General features: G+C 37.3%; 1 protein-coding gene across 6 annotated transcripts in view; it reads left to right on the forward strand.

Annotated features, from left to right (window-relative positions):
• The window catches only part of KIF21B (kinesin family member 21B), a 76,956-nt gene that overhangs the window by 13,816 nt on the left and 42,186 nt on the right, over nucleotides 1–20,954 (forward strand). For all 6 annotated transcript variants that reach the window (XM_087959942.1, XM_087959943.1, XM_087959939.1 and 3 more), the window contains exons 2-4: nucleotides 15,105–15,327; nucleotides 17,901–18,083; nucleotides 19,071–19,220. In XM_087959942.1, coding sequence (XP_087816068.1) covers nucleotides 15,105–15,327; nucleotides 17,901–18,083; nucleotides 19,071–19,220 — 556 coding nt within the window. The remainder of the gene's footprint in view (nucleotides 1–15,104; nucleotides 15,328–17,900; nucleotides 18,084–19,070; nucleotides 19,221–20,954) is intronic.

The following is a 20,954-nucleotide window of genomic DNA, read 5'->3' on the forward strand; positions in this document are numbered from 1 at the left end:
AAACTTTCTCCTCTCAATCACTTTCTCCACTTCCTCCTGCGCATTCTTACCCGGCTGCCAGCTTCTTTGTGGCGGCCATTACGGACCGCCGCTGCACCGTCCTGGGAAAAGGGGGTTCTGCCGGCCAGGAGGGGGTCTGCAGCACCCCCAAACCCTTCTCCGGATCCCCTACCTTCAGCTGCCCCTGCAGGGCAGCCTAGCTCCGTACCCGGCTGGGTCGGAGCCCCAAAAACGGCTAGCGCGGCAGGGATCGCGCAGCTTCGCAAATCCTGCCGCTCGCGAAGCCGACAAACCGGAAGTTCAGCAGTTCTTACATTCTTGTACATCAGCTAGTTTTAATGGCACTAGAGCTTTAAAAAGCATGGAGATATTTTGTTTATTTTTAAATGCATTTGTTTTGGATATCAAATATCTCATTCAATTGTGTTACTTTGTTTGGGCGTATGTTTCACTGTTTTGCCAACTGCAATTCTCTGTTAACTTTCTTGTCCTAAGTGCCATGGAGGCTTCCTCAGGTTTTTTTTTCTGGTATAACAGTGGCAAATCTCCATTATGATTACTACTACTTTGTTGTGGAAACTGAAGTTTCCTCTTGACAGAGTGCCATAAAATATATCATCATAAAATATATCAAATATATATATCTATTCTGGGGGGAAAAAATGATAGATACTCTTAAAGAAAGCTAAAATCAGTCTTTAAAACAGAATTGAATACTATGAGGAGCAATAAATATGTACCCATTCATTTCAGAACAAATGGAAACAGGCACTGATTTTTAATTGTTTTTTTTGTTGCTTTTGGTTTTATATTTTGTTTATAATTTTGTGACTTGTCTAGAAAACTTGGATTGACAAAAATATAGGGATATACATTAATTCAAAGAAATTAACTAAATCAAATGAATGCACCTGGTTATAATGCCTTGGTAAGACCACATTTGGAATATTGCATCTAGCTCTGGTTGCCATGATATAAAAAAGATATTGAGACTCTAGAACAGGGGTGTCAAACTGGATTTCTTTGAGGGCCGGTTTGGCATTGTAGTTCTCCTCTAAAGGCCGGCCCGGGGGGAGGTTGAAGTGGGGGAGAAGGGACAGACACCTGCTGCACCCTGCCTGCCAAAATGTGGCATGGGGGGGGATGCATGAGTCGTCCCCCCCATGACCTGTTTTGGCAGGCAGAGTACTGCAGGCAGCCATATTGGCTGCCAGAAACACCACAGGCTGGTCCTTTGCTATTTCCAGGCTGGCTGCACGGGCCAGATTTAAGCACCCAGTGGGCCAGACCCAGCCCATGGGCCTTGAGTTTGACACCCATGCTCTAGAAAGAGTTCAGAGAAGAGCAACAAAGATGATTAGGAGACTGGAGGCTAAAAATATGAAGAATGATTGCAGGAATTGGGTATGTCTAGTTTAATGAAAAGAAGAACTGACATGATAGCAGCATCTCAGCATCTAAGAGACTGCCACAGTTGTAGGTGTTCCAACACTGGAGTTTTTAAGAGGAGATTGAATAACCATTTGTCTGAAATGGTATAACGTCTCTGGCTTGATCAGGGGATTGGACTAGAAGATATCCAAGGTCCCTTCCATCTTATTCTATACTCTATGTTGGTTCAGTTTTTCATTCTTTCCTACTATTGCTTTACTATTCCATTTGTTTTGAAGTGGTGATTGCAGTATTGCCCCAAATGCTGCCATGTAGTTTCTGCCCTTAGGGTCCTTTGGTCACATGTATAAAGTTGTTTAACTACAGATAGTCCTTAACTTACAACCACAAATGGGACCGGAACTTCTCTTACTAATCAATATACTGTATTTATTAAGTAAGCCTTATTTTATGAAATTTTCTGCCACGGCTGTTAAACAAATCACGGTGGTAATTAAGCCAATCACACGGTCGTTAACCAAATCTGGCTTCCTGGTAAAGTTGCAAATGGTGATCACATGACCCAGGATGCTGCAACTGTTGTAAATGTTGGTTGCCAAATACCTGAGTTTTGATCATATGATTGTGGGGACACTGCAACGGTTGTGAGGACTGATCATAAGTCACCTTTTTTAGCATCAGTGTACTTTCAAATGGTTGTTAAAAAAATAGTCATAAATTGAGGACTATCGGTACTCATTATTTCTCTTTCTGAAATAAGATTTTTTAGTTCATTTTTAACACAGTATGATTGAAGCAAGCATATTTCTCTGCTAACAATTCATCTCTGTGTACAGCTGATGTTAGATCAGCTAGAATAGACAGATTGAAATTCCATGACCACTTCTTCTTTCTTATCTAGCATCTGGCCTCTGCTATCTGTAATGTATTTAAACTCATCTTTCCCCTTATTCTCAATTGGGCAACTTTCTTCCTATATGAAGTAGCATTAACAATCAAATGTTACAGTCATCAAATAATGCAAGTATTGCTACTTCACCTAATCACTACTTTTATCTCTGTTAGTTGCATTACATACATGAATTATGGCAAACTTGCGGCACCCATGGTTTTGCCTTTGCAAAAGTTGCTTGGCATAATGAGGATAGAAGGCATAGAGTAGAAAAAGAAAGCCAATTTTGGAGTCCGCATCTCGGCATTCCTCTTAACTTGTTAGATATTGAAAATTGATATTGTTATTGAAAAATTCTGTTTAAGATAAATCTTTTAGCCTTGTCCATTGTATTACTAGTAAACTGTGATGCAGTTTGATTATTGTAGACTTTGGATAAATATAGGTGTTTTATTGAAAGAAGACTCTTATGATGCCAAATTAAATTACAGATAGATATAGGCGTATAAAATATAATTAATTAGTCCTATTGTGCACAAGATGTCAAGCCCGATATTGACATATGTAGGGTTGTGTCAGATCCGGAATTACCATGGACTTTGTCAATTTGATGCTTTCCTAAATAAAATAAATTGTCTTGGAAGATGGACTTTGTGCTTTTCTTTTTAAAATGGATTTCATCACTTGGAAAACTGACATGAGATTATCCAGTTCATTCTGTCTTGTGGGAGGATTTCTGCCTGACAATCTGCACAGGTTCCAGACATTTATGCATTGTGACTTGTTTTAATCAATGGTGTTGACAAGTATCATATTCAGAAAGCCTTTCTGCCCTATGTAAACTGATTTCCAGGGAACTTTGCAATTGAGTCTGTCAGCATCTTTTCTAGGAAGAAGTCCAGGGCAGCAGATCAGGCCAGGGTTAAAGACTGTAATAACAGAAGGATAGTGAGTCATGTTTTTGAAGAACATTAGCTGCAATAGTTTGTGTTATGAAGTCATTCCCTGCAATGAGTTTGAGACAGTTCTGCTTTTCCTTGTGCTATCTCTTGCCTTGTGGGCTCCAAACGTGTGAGACAAATAACAGGTGTGGAATATTGAAATTCTTAAATTCTGGTTTCTGGCTTATTTTTGTTACAGAGTAGAAATGTTTCAGATATATTTTTTTCTGCAGAGCACTGATTCAAATAGATGCAACAACCACAACACTTTATCCACATTGTTTCTAATATCGATCTATTCAAACCCTATCTATCTATCTATCTATCTATCTATCTATCTATCTATCTATCTATCTATCTATCTATCATCTATCTATCTATCATCTATCAACATCATGTTTTAATTTTTCTATTCACTTAAGAATGAGTGTATTAGAGTTTAAAGTACAGTACCTATACAGTATGTATTTGGGGTAACATGCAAGAGTTAAGGATAATAATAATTGGTCATCTACGTTTATAACCTTATAATTGTAATTATATAATAAGATTAGTTTGTCTAAAAATGTCATTGGCATGAAACTTCAATTAATATTTGTAACCTTCATAATACATTAATTACGAAGATATTTTAATTTAGCTATATCAGCCAAGACAGTTCATCTAATGATATATGGAAGCGGGAAGAGAGTATTATATAATGTATTAAGGATTATTGACATATCAAAATGCATACCGATAAAGATTTTCTTTAAAAAAGTATCCATTCTTCTGATCTGCAGAAAAGAAACGTACTCTTTGGTTTTTGCAGTGCAAATAAATGTAACTATTTATTGCCTAGCTTTCTCTGCATCGCTGATCTGATTGTTGGGCTCTGAGGGAATATCCTATACCAGGTCCTGTCAAAATATTCTGGAATATTACATGACATGGAGGGTAGGGTTGTGATGTTGCATACTAAAGAGGAGCTTACATGCAACTCTAACCCAGATTCAGTCATCTGGAAGTCTTTAACATGGCAACAGTGCTGTGAAGGCAGGATAATTTCTGTTGTTGTTAAACAACTTGCATTTAAATATTATTTAAATATTTTAAAAACCTAGGGTGAAGGTATTTTTATCAGGCCTGTTTCAATCCCCCAAATGTGTTACGAATAGTGGAAGTTTGAAGTAAGGCTGATGTAAGTTGTTTTGTTGCCTGCACTGGAGCAACAGGTGCCCCTCACTTCCAAGTAAATATGCATATGATACTTCTAAATATGATTTGGTTCTTCATAAAAGAACACTTTATGTTGAGAACAGTAGTAAGAGAAATATAATCCATAATGGACTGTCCCATACTGCCTGTTTGCATAGTATAGTTCGTGAAGTGTCAATAATGTAGATGTCCCAGGACACAAAGAATTTAATTAGAGCCAGAAATAAACATATAAGATATAATAGAGCTTTTGGGTTTGTATGCTCTTTCTGGTATCCCTCTTGGGGTATTTAGCAGAGGTGGTATTCAGCAGGTTCTGACCAGCTCTAGAGAACCGGTAGCGGAAATTTTGAATAGTTTGGATCAGGGATCCCCAACCTTTTCGACGCCGCGGCCCGGTTCCGGCGTCAGCTGGCGCCGGCCCGGTTCGGCGTCAGCTGGGCGCCGCCATCTTTGACGAAAAATCACTTCCGGTGACATCACGGAAGTGATTTTCGTCAAAAATGGCGGGCAGCGCTGGTGAGCTTTTCGGGTGAAATGGCTTTCTACCGGAAAAGCTCACCAGCGCTAGCGCCGCCATCTTTTTGACGAAAAATTGCTTTTTACCAAAAAGATGGCGGCGCCAGCAACCAGCGGCCCGGTAAGGCTTGTTCCGCGACCCGGTACGGTCCGCGGACCGGCGGTTGGGGACCCCTGGTTTGGATAACCAGCAAATACCACCTCTGACTGGAGATTTTACAGCATTCTTCCCCTGCCATGCCGATCAAGCCACGCCCACAGAACTGGTAGTAAAAAAAATTGAATCCCACCACTCGTATTTAGGGCATGCACAGGATTTTTAGGCGAGAAGAAATTGTATATCTTGGTTACATACACCTTGAGAGGCTATGTCTCTTATCTTGCCTAATGATACAACTAGTTTCTGGAATAATTACTCTTCGCTTTTATGTCATGTGACCCTGTCATATGAAAGAAAAAGTTCTATTAATTTTAGAAGATCATGGTGAGCTCTTATTTACCTTAAGATAAATGCACATTTGGTGTGAAAAAGAACAGGAATATACTCGTTCCTGACATTTGCAGATATGTTTCTATAGTTATGTCATATGTTTAATAAAATCAATTAAACATATTCAGATATCTTAATACAAAGCAGAAGATTAAAATAAACTTTCTTAACATAATTTAACAAGTCTCAAGGCAGATTAGGTAAAGATAGTGAGAGGAAAAGAAACTAGATTTAAATTTAAATAGAGACCGCAATAATGGCATAATAGTATATTAGTATTTAAGCTTAAGTAAGAAGATATAACAATTTATGGAGTTGCTACAGTGATATCTGAATCACTGAACATCTGAATGTTGTTAATATCAAAAAATTAGGTTCAGTCACTAATTGAATCTAAATCTTCAGGTACTGATGTTGGGAAATGTGTTATATAGCCAGATCCATTTACATTGGTAGATTGGTACTCCTACACTGCAAAATCATATGGACTACACAACTTGATCAGGGCAAAGCAATTGACGCTATTTACATAGACTTCTGTAAAGCCTTTGATTCAGTGGTACACGACAAACTACTTCTAAAACTAAAATCTTATGGCATCTCCAGATACCTGCATAACTGGATAGATGCATTCCTGTCATACAGAGAACAAATGGTCAAAATAGGGAACACCCTTTCAAATCCTGTACCTGTCAACAGTGGTGTCTCCCAAGGCAGCGTTCTAGGACCAACTCTCTTTATACTTTACATAAATGACCTCTGTGATCATATTAAGAGCAACTGTGTTCTATTTGCTGATGATGTAAAGTTATTCAACACCACTGACAATACTGCTACCCTTCAAAAGGACCTCAACTATGTGTCAGAATGGTCAAATAAATGGCAACTTCAAATCTCAACGAACAAATGCTCTGTCTCACATATCAGCAAAAAAAATCAGAAAATAAAATACAAGCTGAATAATCAAGACCTTCTTGATGACCCCAACTATGTCAAGGACCTTGGAGTACTCATCTCTAATGATCTAAGTGCTAGAGCCCACTGTAACTACATAGCCAAAAAGACATTAAGAGTTGTTAACCTCATCCTGCGTAGCTTTTTCTCCGATAATATCACACTACTAACTAGAGCAGCGATCACCAACTGGTGGGTTGTGGCCCACTGGTGGGCCGTGAGAAAGTTTTGGTGGGCCGCAGAGAAATCTCACCCCCCAGAGCACCCCCACAAAGCAATTAATCCAGGCTGCGCAGAAACACAAGGCTGCGCCACCCACATGGCCCACAGGAACCCTCCCCACCCACTCACTCCTTACCCGGTAAACTTGCCTGCTAAATTGCTATTTTTCCTTTTTCCGACCATCATCTGTTCTGCTGTGCCGTGAGATTTAGATTAGCTAGGAAGCAGGAAATGGTTGGATTTCTTGCTTTTTAGCTAGTCTTTAGATCTTCGGCTCAGCAACTTCCCTTAGGGCTGAAGGTTTGCTTGCAAGCAAATTCAGTGCAGACTCACAGCAAGCAAATTTGAGAGACTGAGCTAGCCGATGGCAGATAGATAGATCACTGAATGATTCTGTGAGCAACTCAATCTGCCTGCTTTGCCTGATTTTGGATAAAAGTTGCTTTTTTTATAAAAAAAATAAATCAATATTTACATGCATGGTGTGTTGTGAGTTAATTTTGTGAGTTTGCTTGCAAACAAATTTTATGTGACAGAGTGAGCTAACCAATGGCAGATAGATAGATCTCTGAATGAATCTGTGATTCTGTGAGCAACTCAATCTGCCTGCTTTGCCTGATTTTGGGTAAAAGTTGCTCTTTTTTTACAAAAAAATCAATATTTATATAAATATTTATAATAATTACATACAAGCCATGCCCAGCCAGTCACATGACCACCAAGCCACACCCACAAATTAGGCCACACCCACAGAACCAGTTAGTGGTCCCTGGGATCTAAAATTATGAGTTTGGTGGTCCCTGAGGTCCAAAAGGTTGGCGACCCCTAAACTAGAGCTTACAAAACATTTGCTAGACCAATACTTGAATACAGCTCATCAGTCTGGAATCTGCATTACATAATGGATATTAATACAGTTGAGAAAGTCCAGAAATATTTCACGAGAAGAGTTCTCCACTCCTCTACTCGTAGCAGAATACCTTATGCCACCTGACTTGAAATTTTAGACCTAGACAACCAAGAACTACGTCGCCTTCGGTCCAATCTAAGTATAGTACATAAAATTATCTACAGCAATGTCCTACCTGTCAATGAATACTTCAGCTTCAACCACAACAATACAAGAGCACACAATAGATACAAACTCAAGGTAAATCGCACCAAACTTGATTGCAGGAAATACGACTTTAGCTGCAGAGTGGTCAATGTCTGGAATACTCTACCTGACTCTGTGGTTTCTTCCCCAAACCCCAAAAACTTTAACCTTAGACTGTCTACTATTGATCTCACCCCTTTCCTAAGAGGTCTGTAGGGGGCGTGCATAAGTGCACCAACGTGCCTACCGTCCCTGTCCTATTGTTTATTTTTTATTCGTATCCATTTCATGTACTCATAACCACGTTTATATTTATACCTGTTATCTAATACTTGCTTGACAAATAAATAAATAAACAAATAAATAAAACAATGCTTGAACTGCTATGGTTATTGCTGGAGAGATGAGAAAGAAGCTACAGCTTTCTGTTTGCCAAGGCAGATTATGCTGGTATTCTTATGTGTCCAGTCAGTTTTTTGGGAAGAGAATAGATTTTTCTCATGATAAATGGGGTCCTAAAGCCTCATATGTTTCTTGTCTAATCTATAGTTCATGGTAATAGTCCCTTGGTCATGGACTTAAATAGTTTCTTCCGCCATATCTGTATATGTTGGAACACTTGCTTAAAGAAATTGGCTGGTTCCCAAGGTGAATTTCTGATTGTCTCATAAAGTGCAAAGAAAGTTCTGCTCTATAATCCAAGCCAGGCAAGAGTTTGAAAATAGCCATTTAGATCTTAATATCTGAGGAGACTTAACTTGGAGAATTTGCAATTAATTAGCTTTGCTAAAAAAATTAGTCCTTTCAATTATTTCCTTCTCCTGGTATTTAGAATTTAATATTGATAAAAGAAGAATAAGATAAGTTTGGACATGCCCTCCATGCAAAAATTTTTCATCTAGGTTGGTTCAATCATGGTTAAAATATCTTGTGCAATATCTCTACACAATATGCACCTGAGACTTTAGAAACGGAATGAACTAATTCTGATTATCCTCTATCCCGGGGAACTGCAAATCGTTTTTTAAAATTAGACTACAAATTCCATCTGATGAAAAATATATTCTCTCAGTGCAATAATTTGGAATCAAAATGCCATTCAGCTCTGGTACACGTAGTCCTTGATTTATAACAGTTCATTTAGTGACTGCTCAAAGTTACCATGACATTGAAAAAAGTGACTTATGATAATTTTTCACACAACATTTGCAGCATCCCCATGGTCATGTGATCAAAATTCAGGTGCTTGGCAACTGGATCATATAACCATTGCTGTGTCCCAGGGTCATGTGATCACCTTTTGTAACCTTTTGACAAGCAAAATTAATGGGGAAGCCAGATTCACTTAACAACTATGGCAAGAAAAGTCATAAAGTGGGGCAAAACTCACCTAACAAATGTCACACTTAACAACAGAAATGTTGGGCTCAATAGTGGTTATAAATCAAGGACCATTTTTGTAAGGAATTCTGTTCCTGATTATTGAAAGCTTTCTTGATTTCAGTAGTATATGTTGAAATAGTAAGAACCATTTAATAATTGGAAGCAAGTTATCCTTACCAACTTATTGCAAATCTAGATTTATTTTTACCCTTCATTGTCATATGTCCTTGTTCACCTTACATTTAATTTGAACACTCCATGTAAAATCTGAAACCAAGATAATATCTTGGAATAGCTTTTTGCATCAGCAAAATGTTGTTCCCATTCATTTATTGCAAAATAAAATTGAATATGGAGAGTTAGCACTCTCCGGATTTGAAAGGAACTGTGCTGCCATCAGAATTTGAAATAATGCCTGAAGCATGATGTTCATGTGATTTTTGAACATGACTGATGCAGTTGATTAAAGTGAGGAGAGCACTGGTGTACTATAGAAGGCTTTTAGTAAACCGTTAATATCTAAAGCTCTTGTCCTGAATGATAGCTTCATCTTTTGCAGCCTACTGTATGTTAATTTAAAGCATTGTACTAATGCAAATTAGGATACGATATTTAGTCAGTTTTGTCTTTCTCTTTTTAGCTGATGGAAATACTCTGAAAATTAAGTGAGAATTTAGTACTATAGCAGTTGATAGACTTCAGTTATCTTTTGTTTGACTTTGAAAAACATTCCCCCCCAATATTAACCTTTCCTTTCCACTTACCAAATGGTAAGACAATAGCAATAAGTGGAGAGGATTTTCTGCATATATCTTACACTTACAGTGTGGCGATTTTAGGGCCTTCTTTGATCAGTTGGTTTAAATGGGTTCAAGTTCATATTAGAAATTTCACTCAATTAGAGAACAAGAAGATAAACAATTTTATAAGATTGGGGATTTATTTTATCAATGGTTAGACAATAAGATATGGTAATGAAATATCTAGGACTTTAGAATATAAAGATGTATTATCTTTATCATAATCATAATATAATTATGGGATAGAATTGTCATAAAATAAATCAATTAAAATATGGATTATTTTGCATAACATGAACGAATAATAGTATAGTCAAATGATTGATTAACAATGATATCAATGTATTTAGGAATACTTGATAGATAATATGAGAACATATACAAGTAATTGTAAGTGATGACTATGAAGTGGATGCACAAAACAATCTGTAAACCAATCGACACACTGTATGTACATAAGTGGAAGATGGCTTGATGTTTTTATGTTGTGTTTGTGTATGTTTGTCTAAAAAATAATAAAACTTTTTTTTTTAAAAAAAAAGAAATTTCACTCATTGTTACAGCCTGTCATATTGTGTATTACCAGCTGTTTGGCTTGATTTTACATAAGTGAGTAATTCTGTTTGGTGGAGGAAAGATATTGTGTCCTTAGACACACCGATGTTGGATATTTCAGGGCTCCACCTTCTCCCTTTTATTCTTTAATAGTTATGGAAGTTCATCTGTGAGCACAGAGTGAAATATCATAGGTATCCTTGTTTATCTGTACCTTGGGCAAATTAAGAGACACAGTCCAAGTTCTATCTTGGTGTCATAAAATTATTAACATAAAAGTTCTACTTTTATGTGTCTGAGGGGTGTTGGGATCTGGCTGAGGAGAAACAGGCTTAATACAAACAAGAGCATGGCTGTTGATCAAAAAGCATTTTGACTATAGAGGCAGACCATCATTTACTAAAACTGGGGTTATGATCCTCATAGAGGGCAGAATCACATTGGAGGTTTATTTTATTTATTTAGGGAGTTTATATTGCCGCCTAATTTGCACATGGCGTTTCTCTGGAGTCATGAATCCTTCTGAAAAAGCAAGTGGAAGCCATGGCCAGGACATATTTTGTAGAGTTCTGCTTGTGTGCCAGCTGCAGCTTTTTCTGAACTGGAAGGTATAGTGACAGCCACTCCTGACTTTTGTTATCCCTTGTCTAGATTGTAATTGACTCTACACCAGACTACTCTACTCGTGTCAGACCATTATTGCAAAAATTGAAATGGCTACGGATATGCCTGATACAATTCAAAGTGAGGGTTTCCATCTATTGAGCCGTATATGTTTGGGACCTGATGTTTGAGATGGTTCCATATGGAAGCTAACATTTGGCAAAAGCTATAGAATGTGAATGAAAGGGAACTCAGGAGCTAGCCTTCTGTTTTTACAGCGACTGTTCCCCTAAAATAGCATAGTCCTGGAGACAAGGATAACCTCATTCCTTTTGGGAGATAATTAAGAGACGGCTGTTCCATGGGGCATTTGAGGATGGATCAGGTGTATGAATTTGGCTGTTCCTGATTTGATAAGAAGGCTCTGAGTGGCAATAATAAGATACTATGTTATTATTTCCTAAATTACTTTAAAAAAAACAACTTAATTATTGGAAGTAGGAATTGATAGCCGCTGAAATTTTGGGACTGAGGTGATGTAAAAGTGAGGTGGTAAAGAAACACATAAAGTAATTAAAGTAAGATGGAAAAAAAGAGAAGATTTTAAAATCTATTTTGATTTGCGAACAGTATTGTCTGCCATTAAAAAGTATATTTTGCAGTGGGAGAGAAAGGGAAGCACAGGGACTCTCAAGTTTTATACACCCCATAGTTTTATACATTGTTTATGATCTTAGCAAAAATGCCACAAGGTCCAAATCCTCTCATTTACTCATATTTTTTCAGATCAAAAATGGATTAATACAGACTATATGGGGGCAGCACTAAGGTACTTCCTGAAAATATGGTGTTATCTAGCTGCATGGCAAGAAAAAAAACACATTTGCTGATGGAACATGTCAGGCTCAGGCTTTTCTCCAATTATTTGGGTTTATTTAATCTTGTGCTAGTCATTGACTGACTGGAGTTTATCATAATATGCATGTAACTGGTTGGTTTTCTTTCTCCTGGTTGTATGACCACACTCAAGCAAGAATCTTAAATTAAGTCTTTTGAATATTGGGATTCAGTGGCAGAATAAAACAGGAGTAGTATAAGTCATGCATTTACGTTTTGTCTCCATCCTTGCCTATCTGGCTGTCCTAGCCAAAATGAGGGGACCTTACAATCAGATTGACAAGGGAAGGGAAGCAATTAGGCCTTTGAAAAAGAAAGTAATGCTCTTAAGAAAAATCCTTCAGCCTTTTCTTTTAGACTGCTTTTGTTTCTGATTGAGATTTGTTAGGCATGATACTATTCCAGCTCTTTGTGAGAAAGCTTTTAATTTAGTTTATTTAGGAATAATTTTAGAATGCATCTTCCTTCTGCAAGCAAATTTAGAGCAAAGACTAGGTTGATTGGAAAATCCTAGGATGAAATCCCTTCTGTGGGGATCTTCCTGAATGAGAAACTCTATTGGGGGTGAGAAAAGAGAAAGCTCCTTTTTGGCCTCTGGTCTAAAGCTTTCCCTTTAAGACCAGAGGCCATTTGTGCCTTGGATGCCAGCCCAGTTGGTTCCCCTCTCTATAAATGTTGGCTTTTGCTGATAGAGCTGAACAGCCAGGCCATTGTATATGTCAAGACCACTGGAGAAAATGCCTGAGTGGTGTTTTATATAGTGTTGTCAGTGTGCTCTCTTTTAGGGTTGCATTTTTTCCTCCTCCTCCTCCTCCTCCTCCTCCTTGCAGAGACTTGGTTGTCATGGGAACTGCTGCTCTTCCATCCTGTTGGTACAGAATGGAGAAGCCTCCCAGTTTTTGAATAATGTTCTGCCCATCTATTGTGAGCTGAATGGCACATTTGCGATAATTGCAGATCGTATTATAGTTGAAATAAAAATGTCCCTATTACTGAGATAAAATAGGACCTGGAGCTACAACTAACTCAAAGAGAAACAGGAATAATGTATGTTGACCATACGGGGTGAATAGGCCATGCAGAACATTACTAGATTTGTTTTTCTGCTAGATACTGATCTACAGAGAAAAAAAATATAGGTAAAACTCATCAGGGCTAACTGGAATCTTAAGTAAAAGGGGAGCATTTTACAGAAGTTTAAAAATAAATGGTTTTACATGTGCCATTGTTTCCACCTTCTCTGATCCTCCAGAACAAATCCGCTTTAACATAGACTCTGAAAGTATCTCCCTGACAAAAAGGGAGAGAAATGAGCATTGCATTGCAATCCTGCTCTGATTTGCGACTATTAAGTTACATGGAGAGTTGAAAGGGTGATAGCTTTTTCCCAGGTTGATAGAGTAGCAATTAGAGGGGGTCCTTGCGCCTTTTTTTGTTTTGTTTTTGAAAATCTGTATCCATTACAATTTGTCTTATTGTTGTCTTAGCATTGTAGTGCCCATGGTACAATAGATATGAATTTAGCAGCAAACCCCAAACTTATGATGTTTTCCCTGCTTATTTAATTGCCTATTAGAATTCTGAAGAACTTTTGCAAACAGAATGATCACCGAAGCTATGGTTTTGAGATTTTTGCACAGGATATTTGTTAGTACTCCAAATGCTGTATGTACTTATGTTATCACATTTGCTCTTACTGTACTACTTCCAGATGCAAAACAAATCTAACTCTAAAGCATCAACTTGATTGGCTTGAGTTCTATGACCCTGACTTTGAAAAGAATAAATAAATAACAGGCAAATAACATTTAATTGCAGAAAGATGCAATTAACATGTTTCTGTTGCAGATATATAATGAGGTCTTACTGTAAAGACAGAATGTGTTAGTGAAAAAAAAAATGAAATCTAATTTTGCCCAAAAGACCCTAAGATTTTTGTCCATTGGTAAAATTATAAAAATTACAAAGAAAGAAAATGCTAATCTAAACAGAGGAAATGAATTGATAATATCAGCAGCTTTAAACAGTTATTGGAGATTAGGCAGTGAAAAAAAATACAAAGCAACAAATAGCAAGGACTCATTGTTATTTTAAGTCAACTATATAGATAAATATTTGTATAACTTCTGGCCTTATGCTTCTCTGAATCCTAACATGAGTGTTAAAATTTAGAAGCACATTTGAGTTTCAAATGCTTTGTTTCAAATATTAAACCTGAGAGAGTTCTACAGTGTGGACCATTCTAACTGCCCCTAAGATGGCATGTGTTGTATAATGTGTGAACTGCACTAGTTGTTGGTTTACTTCCAGGTCTAATTCAAGGTATTGATTATCACTTTAAAGGCCTTTGTGGCATGGGGACAGGTTTTATGGCGAATTATGTCTCTGCAATGGGATTAGCCTACTCCATTTGATTCAACAGGAGGAGCTATGGACTTTGTATAGGACAAGGTGTTTTGGTTCGTGGGTTCTAGAAGAGCCTTTTTTGCTGGAGGGAAGGTTTGCCCCCACCTGCATGTATATCAAAATGCTAGTCTCAGATTCTCTGGTATATCCTTTACATTATCTGCATAATTCCACTAATGGGTGATTTGTCTGAATTGCACCTTTGTCTTTTTCCTCAAGGGATCTTGATGCAGAAATAGCTTATTCTGCTTTTTCTCATTGCAGTTAACTGCAGTGACACATTACTTGCTGGGTTCAACTTAATAATAGAAAGATAAAAATCCTGTATTTCTTGGCCTTTCAGTTAACAGTAACCCCTCCCAGCCCATATCTGTCTGATTATATTTAATCTGTCACTTGTAGGTAAATCTACATACTTCCAGACTATGGAATCTAATGCTACCAGGCATTTATAAGTACTTGTAACACTGCAGTGATGTTGGTTTTCCCAAATTCATGATTCTATTATACCCAGATAATATGAAAGATCTTATACTTATTTAATTTTCAATTTTATTGTATACATGTTGTGCATTGACAATAAATGTTTGATTGATTAATTAAACATACAGATTTTGCAACTTCATGAGGATTTCTATGGTTGTACTACTGGTGCCCTAGAAAAGCTGTCTGATGTATTATCCCTTCATATTCTCTAGTACTTTACTTGTATAATTCCTTAAAAGAGATGCTCTCCCCACCCATTTATTTTTTGCAGGATTCGTCCTCAGATGCCAAAGGAAAAGATTGAAGGATGCCACATCTGCACATCAGTAACACCTGGAGAACCCCAAGTACTCCTAGGAAAGGACAAAGCATTTACCTATGACTTTGTCTTTGACCTGGACACTTGGCAGGAACAGATCTATACAACTTGTGTAAGCAAGCTGATTGAGGGCTGCTTTGAAGGCTACAATGCAACTGTGTTGGCATACGGCCAGGTGTGTGCCTTTTTCACTCTCCTCACAGTTTCTGTTATGATCTTATCTGAATGGATTGGCTTGGTTAAAGTGACCATGTTTCCTGCTTTATGTCGACTAGAGTACTATATTTCATGAGAAATCATTCTCTATTTGAGGGCTTCTCCAATTAAGTTAAGTTTAAAGATAATAAAGCCCATCAGAAAAGAGTATGACAACCCCTTAAATTTTAGACTTTTTCACTAGAGGGAGAGATACTATAGTTTTATTTGAAATTTAGTATTTAATTATATGTGTGTGTGTATGTAATAAAATAGGCACTTTTTATACAATGTGGGACCTTTTGTCTTCCTATTTAGCAGTTCTTCTGGGGGAAGCTGTATAAGGGGTAACAGTAACTCTTACTTAAGTATGAAGTGGCCTTGCCATAAAGTAAAATGAGGAAGGATTGAGATTGCTTATTTTGAAGGGGCAGTTTTAAGAAATGAAAAATTTAAAGATCATTAAAGCTATCCACGATTGGTATAAATAATGGAACTAAATACTCCTGTACCAATAATTATATGGAAAAATTATTCGGGGCATTGGAAATAATGATGAAAATTGGTCTTTAGAATTAGGGAAAAGATACAGAGTAAATACCAGAGTAGAAAGCAAATACCGTATTTATCGGCGTATAACACGCACTTTTTCCCCCTGAAAATAGGGGGCAAATGATGTATGCGTGTTATACGCCGATATAATGTTAAGAAGCCTTCGGTGAATGCTGCTGGGATCGGGGATCAAGGACACAAATGAAAGAAGGGGAGGGAGGAAGCAACCGAAGCCTGTCCTTCTCTCTGGGTCAGCTCTGTCAGTCGCTCTCTCGCTCCTCCACCAGCACAGGAAGAAACTGCTTCAAAGAAGCGGGGGCTTCCCTGAAGCGCCCGTTTCTCCCCACCCCCACCCCGCCCGCCCGCCCCGCAGTGCTCCGTTCTGCCTGCCTGCCTGCCTTCGTTAATGGTTGAATCGGAACAGCTTCGGCTGAGTAAAAGAGGCGAATAGTTATTATTCTCAGCCGAAGCTGCTCCCAAACAACCAGAAACTAAGGCAGGCAGGCAGGCAGGCAGAATGGGACACTGTGGATTGAAGCGCGGGTGGGAGTGGGGGTGAAACGGCGCTTTCCTGAAATTTCCCTCTTAAAATGAAGATCGTGTTATCGCCTGTGTCGTCATTATGCGCCGATGCATTTTGGTAAATATCTTTCCTTATTTAAAACTTACAAAAAACATGCTGCAGTGGATTCGCAGTTAGCTCTGTAGAGTAAGGAACAGTCAAATTTCACGGGGCGAATAGACTTAAGGATGAGGTGTTTAGCTATATATCGAAAAGATCTCTTCAGATATATATCCAGTCCTCAAGTCAATAAAAGAATTTTTGATCAAAAGAGTATTTTGTTGGCATCATCCATCTGGTAATATACAGTTAGTACACAGACCGACATTTCTTCAAAGTTCCATTTTATCAGAGTTGTTATATTGGCACATCTGGGAGAACTTGAATCTGAGAATTCTGGGTTTTTCCTTCCTAAAAGAAAAACAAAGATCCATCCCCTGCATCCATTAGTCCATCACATGGGCCATTTAAATCTTCGTCCCAACTGGAGACATCCCTCCAGTCAATCCCCTTCAGGTGCAGGGTGACATGTCCTTGACTCTCTGAGAAAGAATGTTGTTGTGTCTAATCTTCTACCTCACCATGAAATCCCCCCTCCCAAATTCCCAGGCACTAAATGTGGCAGCCTCGAAGCTTCCAAGTAAAAAACGGCTTCCAAGGCTGACAATCATAGTGCATCGAAATTTTTCTGGATATATCATAACATTTGCTTAGCTCATCTTTTTTATGACTAGAATGAAGCATACTTTTGGGACTAATATTCTGTTTTTACCTATTTGTATTCTTTCTTCATTTCTCATAGTTTCTAATACTAATTTCATATCCTATTGTGGATATTCTATTGGCTGAGCCTTGTTTTTAATCATATTTTTTTCCAAGGGACTTTTTACCAATGCTTCAGTTTTCGTAGAGCCTTATAAGCCAAATGAGGCTGAGTGCAGTAATAGCATCTAAAAGCAACCTAATGAGCATATGAGGGTTTGAAATTAGTTTTCTCACATTTCAAGCCATGACTTCACACTGGTTCTCACCAGCCCTTGGGAAAGGATGGGAGAGAATTTGAAATGAATTAATTGGTTGCCAGAATAATACATGGTAAATTAATGTTGATTAAAAATGGCAGCCGTTGACAAGCTTGCAAATTAGCTTGTGACATTAAATGGCTTTTCATTTTAGAAATTCATATTTCCCTTCTCTCCAGGGCAATGTTATGTTTTTATGTTACACAAGAGATACAGTATAATGTGGAGTCACTTTAGCTAATGAAAAAACTATGACAAATACGTAAAAAGATGCGGCATGAACTAGAATTTAAAAAAACAAGGCAAAGAGTAAATTTGATAGTGATATTCTGTGTTTGCTTGAAAGAGCAACAGAACAGACTTTCTTACCTATTTTGCCATGTGACAGTTCCATGAAATACTTCTACTATCTTTTAGACAGGTGCAGGCAAGACTTATACCATGGGCACTGGTTTTGACATGAATACTTCTGACGAGGAGGAGGGCATAATTCCACGGGCCATCGCCCATCTCTTCAATGGCATACAAGCACGTAAGCAGGCTGCACAAGACCAGGGGGTCCCCATCCCAGAGTTCAAAGTCAGTGCACAGTTTTTGGAGGTAAGTATATTGGTATTGAAGAGAGTGAGTCTTGACATAAGAGTGTTTTTAGAAACTCACTGATAAGGCAACTTGGACTGGAAGGTGGGGTGGAATTTCTCTATTTCAGTGTCTGAAGATAAATAGTGAACAGTGATATTATTTCAGTTCAGGTACAAGTTATTCCTGTATAGTCTCAACAAGTGGCAGCTTTTAACTAATCAACCTAGTGAAATATTAATGGTTGATATTTGGATAGGAGGCTTCCAGGGAATATGATGCCAGTATGCTAGAGTAAGAAGTTAAAAAGAAATCCCACAGTAAACAATTTCTGTATTATTGCCAATAAAACTGTATGGTGGTCAGGAAGCCACCAGAACTCAATCTTGACTTGAAGAAGGCCTTATCTTTATCATTCTTATATATATATCTTGTATGCAATAAATAACCTGTGAACAGAAGAGAAATTCTTGACAATAATTGTAAAAAAATGCAAAATACAAACAACTCTTCTTATAGCCCTCAGATCTCCTTACTATTGAAACACTGTTGAGATCTCAGGATTGCCACACAAATAAATTGTATTATTTACTTACCCGCTTTTGGCTGCTGCAAATGTAATAGGCAGAACATTTGTCTTAGTGTTCAGAATTTAGGGGAAGGATATATTTCATTTAGTGCCTCTCTATATTTTTACTTCTAGAACAACTCCTTTAGGTTTATCCCAATAATGAAATTCTCTCCTTATAAAGAGCACCAAATCTTAAAACCAAAGGAGATGAATAATTTCACACTATCTGTAACAATTACAGAATTTTAAACTTGCTATTTCTTTTATAGGCTTTTTGACATGTAGTAGTTTGACACTTTCTGCCAAAATAAAATACTAAGCTTTGATCTTCAAACATTTATTTATCTAAAATTTTGCCATTTTGGTTTGTTGTGGAGCAGTTTAAAAAGCAAAACAATATGTTAACTAGTAGTTTGTTTTTCTGTTTCATTTTTCAGCTATATAATGAGGAGATCCTGGATCTTTTTGATAGCACAAGAGACCCTGAGAATCGCCACCGAAAATCAAATATCAAAATCCATGAAGATACCAGTGGTGGTATCTATACCACAGGTGTTACATCACGTCTCATTAGCTCACAGGATGAGGTAAGTGATTTAATTTTTGTGCACATAAACTCTTTCTCTTGTGTTTCATCTTACTGGAGCAGTTATTAGTTTCTGATTCCATGTTCACAGATGCTAAAAGAGGTTACATTCTCTTCACTTTACCTAGCAGATAAAGTAGATAAAAGTGAACTCGAGTAAAGTTGGACAGATGGGTAGTTTTCTGAACAAAAGTACTGAATAGAAATGATTTGCCATTAATTTTATTCCCATATGTTTTTCAACTTCCCCATCTAGCCTACAATCCTGGTATTGTTCAGTACTTTCTCATCCATCCAATCAAGCTTATCTTCTAAGTCCAGATAAGATGTTATTACTTAGTCAGTTTCACCTATAAAATATATCTAAAGACTGAGGTAGCAAATTCAACTTTCCTATCTTTGCAACAAAGTGGTTAGATTATGAAAACCAAGCTTTAATTGGACTGCAGTAACTGATTTTGTGTATACGTGGGATTTTGAGATTAGAATTCTTCAACTGTGTTTCAAACTTTAGCTTGGTTGCATTCTGAGTTCACTAGAGTTGTTAACATGCCAACATTCTATTCAGATTCCAATTGCCATTCATTATTTGGATGGTACCCATAACAGAATCCATTTTTTCAACTATGAAAAATCTCTCTTCATTTTGCTTCTCATAATGTGAAACATCATCTTTAGCTTTCCTCGCATTTCCATTTTTACTTTTTGCAGCTCAAATTGTTACTCTTATTATGTTCTAACAACTAGAAACTAGCTGATACTGTGTATATTTTGATTGGTTGGAAATATTTCTTAGTTTTAACAGATAACAAGCCTTGGAAGCTACAATAGAAACTGAAGAGGGTGGGATTGGAAAGGGTCTGCTTACACTTTGTCCCTCTGATTATTCCCCATATGTAGTTAAATGATAGAGGCCCCATAAATCTTTCCTCTTACAGACAGAGCAGCAGCTGGGAAATTGTTTTATTTTTATTTCATTACTTTAACATACATTCCTATCCTGGGAATTTATGTGAAGAATCATCTATATATTTTTGTGGTAAATATAAAACAAACCAAGAAGTGGTTTCTCAACATTAAGACAAAAATCCACACCATTATTCAAAGCCTCTTAAGAACTCACAAAACGCTTATTAAGCATAAAATGAATCAAATCATGCCAAATATTCTTTCATAGCCAAAACCATATTAACAAAGCCAAATTCCTGTTCTTGAGTGTTGTTCTTCTAAAAGACACTGTACAGCTGCCATGCACAACTGTATCTTTGCCAACCTGATGCACTATTGCTTTATTGGATTTCTGTTCCCTCATTGTCTGGAGAAATTCAACATATCTGAAAAACTGGCATTAGCGAATTTATACATACAGATCCTTCCTTCTTTCCTTCAAATAATGATATAGTGTCTACAGTACAGATCTTTTTCAGCATATACTGAATTGCAAGGAGTGGTGGGTTTGTTTTAGATCCTTGAATATGGCATTTCCTAACTATTTTGAATCAAAAGAATATCATTATTGAATAACGAAAGCAGAAATTTTAAAGCAAAGCATTATATGCATAAATACATATGCATTGAATCTTAATTTTTCAACATTTTCAAATATTTCAGCTGGCATGAATAGCTAACACCCAAGAAGATAGGCTCAAGATCCAGATGGATCTTGACAGACTAGAACACTGGGCGGTATCTAACAAAGTGAAATTCAGTGTAGAGAAAAGTAAAGTCCTACACT

Source organism: Notechis scutatus, chromosome 3, assembly GCF_049901735.1.
Source record: "Notechis scutatus isolate UNSWTSFEM ecotype Mainland chromosome 3, rNotScu1.2, whole genome shotgun sequence".
NCBI classification, from domain to species: domain Eukaryota; kingdom Metazoa; phylum Chordata; class Lepidosauria; order Squamata; family Elapidae; genus Notechis; species Notechis scutatus.